The following is a 9,879-nucleotide window of genomic DNA, read 5'->3' as shown; positions in this document are numbered from 1 at the left end:
TCTCTCTTTCTCTCTCTCTTTTCCAGCTCACTCCCGTGAGTTCTCATTCTCCTTCCTCTTCAAAACCTTCAACAAATCAAACACAAATTATTATTTTTGTAATCCCTGGAGCTCAAGGAACCCAACCATGGCCTTGCATGTGGCATTGGTGCATGGTGCAAGGTCCTACCATTAAAGCCGAGTGCTTGAGCTTTAAATCCTGTATTGTGTTCTTGAGCTTTAAATCCTGTTGTGTTGCAATTTTTGTGGTTAATTCAAAGGCTTAATTCCCTGCATGTGATTCCGACAAAGGAAAACGGATAACTCCGACGAGTTCAAGGTCCAATCTTGGTGAAATCTCTTGCATTTCACCTGGGTAAGTTCTCAATCCTATTCTTATGGTTTCTAACATATAAATCATGTTGGAAACCCTTGTGTTGATGCAATGCAAACATGTTGTTGGTGTATTTTTCTCAGATTTTCCGACGAACTCGGGCTATCACTTTCAGGCCATTTGCCTTCTCCCTCCGTGGATCCTTCCATCCCTGATGTCAGCATGGCGTCATATGGGCCCAAGGTCTGTCAATTTTGGGCTGGCCTAGAGACCAGCTTGGGTTGGGTGCCAGGCAATCCCGTGGGCTGGAGAGACTTCCCTAGGTGCCGGGCTATTTTTGTGGCTATGTGCCGGCCTATCCCACCCCAGTGGAAGTGCTCTAAGCGCTCAAGTGAATACCCGCTCTTAACTGTAAACTGCCCATGCTTCTCGTAATGCTGTTGAGACCCCAACGAAATTTGCACGAGTGCCTCCATTTCCTCCTCCTAAAAAATGCAATAGTTCTTCGTTCCTAGCCCATTGTCAGATCAGAAATCCGCTAGTGTCTTGGCAATCGAGGTGGCGAACATATCTGAAAGCTCATAGGTTTTGTAATCCATGGCTCACCATAATACTGACAACCACCCCATTACCAATCCTTCATCGTAGTCCCCACAACAAGAGCTCCTTACCCCATGCTAAAGACCGCCATATAAAAGATGGACGAGATCCCACACCTGTCTCTGGTAGTGTCATCGTAAGATAGTAGTGAGTTAAAAAAATTTGTTCCACCAGAAAACAACACAATGCATGGCAAATAATTAAGCGAAAAAAAATATGGACCGTGGTACAATTATGTAAACCTATTCCAAAATTAATTTCAATTCCCCAAACTCCTCCTCTAGGAGCCAAATCTACTAAAATGGGTGGAAATACTTTTGGCTTATACTTCATCTTTGATATGAAATGTCATCAAAATGACTGAAAAAAAAACTAGGGTAAATTATACTTTACCACCTCAAGTTTGAGGTCTATTACAATCTCATATAAAATCTTCAAAACATTTCACTTTCATACCTCACGTACTATTTTATTTCAATATAATACATCCGTTACATTTTCCATCCATTGATCTGTTAAGAGCTGACGTGGCAGCCACATTTGTGTCATGTGGCAAAAAATATAATTTTTTATTCATTTAAAATATTATAATAATTTCCCCTAAAAAAAATATAACAAACAAACACAAACTGAAACCCATCTCCCCGCAACCCCCCACCCCCGCAAACAAACCTAGAAACCTCCCCCCCCAACCCACCTCCCTCTCCTCCACTCTCTTTACCTCCCCTCCCATCCAAAAACCCACCCCACCTCTTCGGAAAAGACGCACTAGCGGCAGTGGCAATGGGTCCCTATCCGCTCCCTCTCTACCATGATCTCCTCTCTACCGAGCCTTTCCTCTTTGCCACGATATACTCTCCACCGATCCCTCCAGCTCCCACCTCCTCCTTGTCATCGGCGACTGCCAAGGCCGCATTGCTCTCCTTGACCTTTGCCTGAAATCATGGTCCTCTGGTTGCTGGGTTTTAAAGCTTGAAGCTTGCAGATGGTGGGTTTTTTTTATCTGATTTGTGCTCAAATTTTGGGGTTTTGGTTGTTAAATTTGTTCTTTCGAGGGTTTTATTAACTAGGTAGAAGATATTGGATTTTGCTTGGAAATTTTGAATTAGGGTTTTCTGACATTTGATTTGGGATTGTATTTTTGTAATGTAATGGTAGCGGGGGAGGTGGGGATGGGGTGGGATGGGGTGGGATGGGAGGGGGAGGTGAAGAGAGTGGAGGAGAGGGAGGTGGGTCTGGGGGGGGGGGTTTGCGGGGAGATGGGTTTCAGTTTGTGTTTTTTATTTTTTAGGACAAATGTGGCTGCCACTTCAGCTCTTAACGGATCAATAGATGGAAAATGTAACGAATGTATTATATTGAAATAAAATAGTATGTGAGGTATGAAAGTGAAATGTTTTGAAGATATTGTATGAGATTGTAATAAACCTCAAACCTAAGGTGGTAAAGTGTAATTTACCCAAAAAACTATAAAAAGGTAAAAATGGGTTGAAAGTTGAAACAATGATTAAACTGGTAATGTAAAGTGGCATTCATCTCTAAAGGGAACCCATACGTAATACGTAGGTAGCAGGAACTGTACGGTAAATAGAAGAAATGTGGGGTTTGATGTAAACTTTAATTTACACAAGGTTTATTTTTTATTTTTTTTTATTTTAAATTTTTTTATTTATATGTATATATGTGTGTATATATATATATATATATATTTATTTATTATCCTAATTCTTTCTTATTATTTATTTTATACAAATAAGAAAAGGTTTAGGTAGAGAAGGTAAGACCATATCCAAAGGAGATGTTAAAAATGTCACATAGACATATAACAGTAACAAATAACGTACTATTTACTCTAACCTAGATGTCAATGATGACATGGAAAAAAAAGGCTAAACGAACATGGACAAAGAGATGTCAAATTTGAAATTGTTTTCAAATTTGATTATTGCTATTTCTAAAGATATTCCACGCACCTTACTTTAAATGCTAACATATTTAAGTAATTTTATTATTTTTAAACCAACAACTCAACTTTTATTATTTTTGTTTAAAAAATATAAATGAAGCAATAAATTTTGGTATATCGGTTGGAATGAAAATATTGACAATATGTCAAAGGGAAATTTTATTTGAACTCATGTAACCTCTCTCTATATTCAACTTAAACTGTAAATGTAAATTACGTTATTACCTTATTGCAAATTACCATAAAAGTACAAGATAAAACTAATAATAAAAATAAGGGTAAATCTCAGTTTACTACCCTCAAGTTTCATGGTTTTCAATATTTGGTACATTAAGTTTTTTTTTCGTCCTAAAGTCATACATGAAGTGTTAATTTTGGGACAGTCTCATACATCTGTTAGTCTGACTGTTAAGTCTCCCGTTAACTGATGACATGACGCCCATGTGGAAAATGACTGAGCGTCATATGTCATTAAATTTTTTTTTTAAATGAAAAAAATTAATTAAATAAAAGTATTAAAAAAAAAAAAAACCCAAAACCCCTTCGTCTTCCCCACTCGACACCCCTCCACTGCTTAACCTCTCCATCCCCTCCACCCGAGCACCCCCTTCTCCTATCCCTCATCACCCACCCTTTCTCTGATTTCAGGCGGAGATTTACCCTAAATATAAACATATATAGTCCCCATCATCATTTAATTCATACTGCAAAAAGCAAATGCTAAAAGGCTAAGACACACCTCCTGCTCCGATAAACAACCCGTTTTCTTCTACCCCTTTCTTTCCATTTGACTTTCCTGGAATCCAAATAGTAATAATTAGGAAAAAAAAGAAAAACCAAACAGATACCTGAACAGGGAATGGATCATTCTTTCTTGCCTTCCTCTGCAATCTAGGAGCTGGGTTCTTCTTCATACCCTGTTTGGTTGTTGAGAAAATATGAGTCAGAAAATGAAAGATATGGATGAGTTTTAAAGCTTGAAGCTTGCAGATGGTGAGTTTTTTTTTTATCTGTTTGTGCTCAAATTTTGGTGTTCTGGTTGTTAAATTTGTTCTTTCGAGGGTTCTGTGAACTGGGTAGAAGCCAATGGATTTTGCTTGGAAATTTTGAATTAGGGTTTTCTGACATTTGATTTGGGAGGAGTGGATCGGAGAAAGGGTGGCTCAGGTGGGCAAGGGGTGGGTGATGGGGGATGGGAGAAGGGGGTGCTTGGGTGGAGAAGATGAAGGGGGTGGGGGGTGTCGGGTGGGGAAGATGAAGGGGGTTTTGGGTTTTTTTATTTTTTATTTATTAATACTTTTATTTAATTAATTGTTTTAATTTTTAAATTTTTTTAATGACACGTGACGTTTAATTATTGTCCACATGGGCACCATGTCATCAGTTAATAGGAGACTTAATAGTCAGACTAACAGATGTATAAGATTGTCCCAAAATTAACACTTTAGATATGACTCTGGGAACAAAAAAATTTCATGTATTAAATGTTGAAAACCATGAAACTTGAGGGTAATAAACTGAGATTTACCCTAAAAATAATTATAAACTCACACCCAATAATCAAACCTACCCATCACCATCACGTATCATTTTCCTACGTTCTAGGATGACAAAAATCATAAGATACTCTCATAGTGAAAAACAAGCCCTTTTGTACAGATTGATAGTAATTTTGAACTATTGACAATCTATACTAAGCCAACTACCCCTTCTACTATACCCGACTGAAATGGAAACGCATGGAGTGGACGGGAAGGGGAAGGAGTTATCTCTTCCTTTTATGTAAAGAGGAAGAGTGGAGGGGTGTGGCGTGCATGCAGACCCATCGTATCCAATCCCTTAAAAGTTGAACAGATTCATTTGAGGGAAAAAAAAAATAAAAATCTTAATAAAGTTTAATGCAAGCTCAAATTGTAAACATGAGAACATAAACTTGTATGCAGCACATATGATGCAGATGAGAGCCTAATTTCAAAAACATCTTTAACAACTTAAGTCTTTAAATTCTACTCAGGATATGTCAAATAAGAACATGCATTGTGCTACAATTAATTATATTAGAAACTAGCTCCTGCAGTGAAACGAATGATTAAGTAGCAATTCAAGGACTCCCCTCAACAAATCTAATGAGAAAATTGACCAATACTATCAAGTCCCGACAAATATGAACTAAGTTGAGAGAGCAATGTTGTAGAGGGTGATGGAGACTCCATCAAAAGTAAGTGTTGGAAGGAGAGAACGTCAGAGAAGAGAATGCTTTGATTTTTTGGTTTTTTTTTATTTTTATTTTTTTCATATGGGTGTAAAAGATAAATTTACATATTGAATTGAGTTTGTGAGGGTAGTTTAGGTAGTAAATTTAGGTTTAAAGAGATATTGATAGTTTAATTAAAAATAATATGAGTGCAAAAAGAGTATGTTGGGTGTAAAGAGATGTTAAAAAAGTTTAAATAAAATTCCCTATGTCAAATTGCCAAGTTTACCATCACATTGAAATTTAATGTTTTTGAATTTGATGTTTCATTTGGAAATGCTATGAGGTGTTTATGGAGGGGGGAGTGGTGGTTAATGCTAATGTTGATCTTTTTAACAAAAAATCATATTTTTACTTTAAAAAATCAATTATGTACTATTCACTTACAACATTTTTTTTGTCATTTTTGTTAAAATTCAAAGATTCCAAGTTTTTTTTATTAGTTTTTTTTTTTTAATCGAAAATGTAGGTTCATTCGTTCATTCTTATATATATAGATTTCAACCCAAATTTGCAAAGATCCTAAAAAAAGCCATTTGCTCTTGCACTTAGCTCTTTGCTCTTTGCTCTTGCAGTGCAGACGACTGCAGTGACCTTTCTCCGACGATATCCATATTCTGATAAAGGCCGGCAGGCAGGCAGGCATTGTGGATTCCTTATAGATCGCCTTCCTCGGAGTTGAACATTTTATTTAGATCCCAGCAGGCAGCAGGCACCAGCTGTTGAGGAGTTGGACAAGAAGAGAGAGATTGGGAGAGTTTGGGATTATTTAATCCCAGGACTAGTACTCAAATCTGGAGGAAGGGAAGCAGCAGCCCCTCAATCTCAACGGTCAGATCCGATACAGATCGCCTTCCTCGGCTGAACTGCTTGAGGCTCAGAATCTGATCCAGACCAATTCTCCACCCTCCGATCCCGACCCCCTCTCCGACTCCGAAAACAAGATGCTCAAGCGTCCCGGCAGAGGAATCGGAATGGGGAGTCCCCAGTACGACTCCCTCTCCGACAAAATGTACAGATACAGGAGCGTCATCCTCGTCATCTCAATCCCTCTCCTCCTCCTTACCATGGTCCTTTACGTCATGCCCCCCGGCGGTAATTTGCGCAACCAGCTCCCCCGCAAGCTGCCTTCCAAGACATCCTACGCTGTGATCTTCGACGCCGGCAGCTCCGGCAGCCGCGTCCACGTCTTCTGCTTCGACCACAACCTCCAGCTCCTTCCCATTGGCAAAGATCTCGAGCTCTTTCTTCAGGTCAAGCCTGGTCTGAGCGCTTATGCCAAGGACCCTCGCTCTGCTGCCGAGTCCCTCACCGGTCTTCTCGATAAGGCTGAGAGCGCAGTTCCGAAGGAGCTTCGTTCCTTCACTCCCGTCCGCGTTGGGGCTACGGCTGGCCTTAGGGCTTTGGAGGGCGATGCTTCTGACCGCATTCTCCAGGCCGTATGCATCTTTTTCTTGTTTGAAAATTGCAATTTCCTTTAATTTTCGAAACTCAATTCGCAATTTCATTAACATGTTTGTTTTGTTATCCTTCAAATTCAAAAGGTCAGGGATCTGCTCAAACAAAGAAGCAGCCTCAGCTCCCGCCCTGATGCCGTTACTGTAATTGATGGAACTCAAGAAGGTTCCTTCCAGTGGGTGTGTTTTACTCCAATTTTTGAGCTCATTTATATTACTAGTGGTTGTACCTGTACCTGTACTAGTCTGTACGCACTCATTCATATTACTTGATTCTGTCATATCTAGTTATTCTTTTGTTTGTGCTAGACTGTCTGAGTATGTCAAAGGGGTGTGCTATCCACACACCCCATTTTACTTCTCACCCACTCCTCGTTAATTTATGTCCTTTGATCTTCTCCAATTCATCCGATCCGAAGGGTGTGTGAGAATTAAAAAGGGGTGTGGATATCACACCCCATATCAAATAACCCAACATTTTTGGAAAACCAAGCATATTTTGAAATTTGTTATCCGGGAAGCTTGCATATGCGAGTATGGGAGTATAGTAACACAATTTGGGGAAGCAATGTGCATACATATCATTGATCTAAAACTAAAAAGTAATGGAAAAGAAAGAAGAGTAGTCATAGCTATACATTAACTTTCTTTTTGTTTTTCAGGTGACAATAAACTATCTACTAGGAAACTTGGGGAAGAAATATTCAGATACTGTAGGGGTGGTTGACCTTGGAGGTGGATCTGTTCAGATGGCTTATGCTATCTCAGAGGCAGATGCTGCAAAAGCACCCAAGTTATCAGATGGAGAGGATGTATATGTAAGGCAAATGAATCTTAAAGGCGTTAAATATAACCTTTATGTTCACAGGTTTTTCCTCTTTCCTTCTGCTTAATTGATGTCAGGGTTTGGTTTTGTGTATTATTAATTTTTTTTAATGCATTCAGTTGTTTCCTCGACTTTGTTGTAACATAACTACTGTAGATTGGTATTCCTAGATTAATTGCTTTTGTATTATTTTTATGCAGTTACTTGCATTACGGGTTACTAGCAGCTCGAGCAGAGATTTTAAAGGTTTCTGAAGATTCTGGCAACCCCTGCATCTTAGCCGGATATTATGGTATGCTGAGTTGCTCCATTTTCTCTGTTTTGAGAAAGGAATGACATTTATTGCTCCATTTTCTCTATATTGTTAAGCGATGAAGCACATGGTGTTAATGCTTTTACTTTCTGTTTGTGGATTTAGTGCATAATATGCTGTCTGTTGGGAAATCTTGATATGTTGTTCAGGTTCTTACGCATATGGAGGACAATCTTATAAAGCATCAGCTTCCTCATCTGGATCAAGTGTTGAGGAGTGCAGGAGGGTAGTTACGAAGGCACTCAAAGTAAATGAAGCAACATGTTCACACATGAAGTGCACATTTGGCGGGGTATGGAACGGTGGAGGAGGGGATGGACAAAGGAACCTATTTGTGGCTTCATTTTTCTTTGACAGAGCTGCTGAGGTATTTCACCATCTTTGATTTTTATATATTATTACTTGATGTGCATGAAAAAGTTTAGGGTTTAGTTTAGAAAACAACATGGTTTTGCTTACCACATATTATACATTTGCCTTACCAAAAAACAAAAAATTCCGTACAAATGCAGGCTGGTTTTGTTAACCCAAACGAACCTATTGCAAAAGTTCACCCTGGTAACTTTGAGGAGGCAGCTAAGCGTGCTTGTGAAACTAAACTTGAGGATGCTAAATCAACGTATCCAAGAGTTGAGGAGGGTAACCTGCCGTTCTTGTGCATGGATCTTGTTTACCAATCTTCATTGCTTGTGGATGGATTTGGTAGGTCTAGTTATACTTTAGCGAGTTAAGCAAGTTGGAAAATGACGATAAAATTCTAATATGTTTGAACTGGTTGCTTCAATATCTTAAACAGGTCTTGATCCCTGGCAAGAGATTACATTGGTGAAGAAAGTTAAATATCAAAATTCCTTGGTTGAAGCAGCATGGCCACTAGGGAGTGCCATAGAGGCCGTGTCCTCATTATAATTGTCAGCTGAATCACCTATTGGAAAGATAAGCCTTTGAATTTTGGCACCGGCTGTCTTTGCACTCCATGGTCAGTACTGCTCCGAAGCCAACCTCATAAACTGATATTGGGAATTGGATTTGGTCTATATTTTGGGAATAATGAGAGAATATGGTTGAATTTGTTCTCATTTGTAATTATTCAGACTTAACTATTCTTTAGATAACAATTTGATTCAATTTGTTCTAGTTTTGCCGGCTGAGTAACCAAAACGGTGATACCATTTCCTTTTTTTTTATTTTTTATTTTTTTAATCTTTTGCGTCTGTCCTTGTGGAGACGAATACAATTGTTCCTAATTTGTGTTTGCCATTCAGTTCATTCTCCTTCGTTTGAGTGTTCAACTTGAATTCAAGTTGTTGGAACTCTAATTACGTGCGCAAAGAGAAATTAAACGCCTGGTCTTAGATAGTTTTTGTGTTTACAATTTATCTTTCTTTACATACACATGACTTTTGAATTGAATAAAATCAGAGAGAACTAAAGAATATAAATAAATAGAAGCGTGCAGAAGGATAAAAAAAAGAAGGTATTTCTGTGTGAAAGAATCTCAGACCATGGCCACAGGATAAAATGTGGGCTTGAGATAGTGGGGTGTTTTTACTTTCGTGTTTTGTAGTTGGGCCTTCCTTGGGCCATGGCGGAGTTTTCAGTTGTCAGCTGAGCCCAAAATAGAGAATTTACTTGTTGTATTGGTCTTAACTCTTAACCTTCACCGCCAGAGCCAGACTGGGGACAGACTCGTCGCTCGACGCCGACTGATTGCATTTGCATGGTGATAGTATGAATTTGTAAAAGGGGACAGGTGGAAATCATTCAGAATTTGAGGTATAATACAGGAGTGAGGATTTTGGATTTGCTTGCCTCCGCCGAATTCAAGAGCAGTCGAAACAGGTACGTCTTTTACTACTACTACAACTCGAATGTAGGATTGGATTGGTTTGGTTATTTTCACAAACAGTTGGTAGGGTTCGTAGAAATGAGAAAAATGGCGAGAATTACATCATTATACTCGAATTTGCTACACGCATAGCCATGTCTCTGTCGTGTCCGTTGCTGCTGCCTTTGCCCTGAAGCAATCCCTTGCTGCTGTATCTGCATCTCCAACGCATTTCCACATTCCATACGACAGATAAAAAGATGATCGGTTGGATTAGAGTCAGCCAGACATGTACGCTAGAATAATCCCCAAGAAATCTCAT

General features: G+C 38.9%; 1 protein-coding gene and 1 long non-coding RNA gene across 2 annotated transcripts; one reads left to right on the top strand and one right to left on the bottom strand.

The window, feature by feature from the left end:
* Positions 1–313: 313 nt before the first annotated feature.
* LOC126599234 (uncharacterized) lies at positions 314–3,907 on the bottom strand. The gene is made up of 2 exons (XR_007615044.1): positions 3,728–3,907; positions 314–1,035 (listed from the first exon to the last, which is right to left on the bottom strand). It is a non-coding gene; the product is annotated as an uncharacterized LOC126599234 (long non-coding RNA).
* Positions 3,908–5,640: 1,733 nt separating this feature from the next.
* On the top strand, positions 5,641–8,866 carry LOC126599230 (apyrase 2-like). The gene is made up of 7 exons (XM_050265572.1): positions 5,641–6,572; positions 6,678–6,770; positions 7,253–7,458; positions 7,617–7,708; positions 7,879–8,096; positions 8,242–8,431; positions 8,526–8,866. Exons 1-7 carry the CDS (start codon positions 6,078–6,080, stop codon positions 8,636–8,638), a joined length of 1,407 nt encoding a protein of 468 aa, XP_050121529.1. The 5' UTR covers positions 5,641–6,077; the 3' UTR covers positions 8,639–8,866.
* Positions 8,867–9,879: the final 1,013 nt, after the last annotated feature.

The sequence above is a fragment of the Malus sylvestris genome, chromosome 14 (assembly GCF_916048215.2).
Source record: "Malus sylvestris chromosome 14, drMalSylv7.2, whole genome shotgun sequence".
Classification (NCBI taxonomy): Eukaryota; Viridiplantae; Streptophyta; class Magnoliopsida; order Rosales; family Rosaceae; genus Malus; species Malus sylvestris.
Note: the sequence above shows the minus strand (reverse complement) of the source record. Positions and strands in the feature narration are given on the sequence as shown.

Excerpts from the sequence above, each read along its gene's own strand:
- LOC126599230 (XM_050265572.1), top strand. The coding sequence starts at position 6,078 with ATGCTCAAGCGTCCCGGCAGAGGAATCGGAATGGGGAGTCCCCAGTAC. Across the intron at positions 8,097-8,241 it reads TCTTTGACAGAGCTGCTGAG|GCTGGTTTTGTTAACCCAAA; the intron begins GTATTTCACCAT and ends GTACAAATGCAG. Across the intron at positions 8,432-8,525 it reads ATTGCTTGTGGATGGATTTG|GTCTTGATCCCTGGCAAGAG; the intron begins GTAGGTCTAGTT and ends TATCTTAAACAG.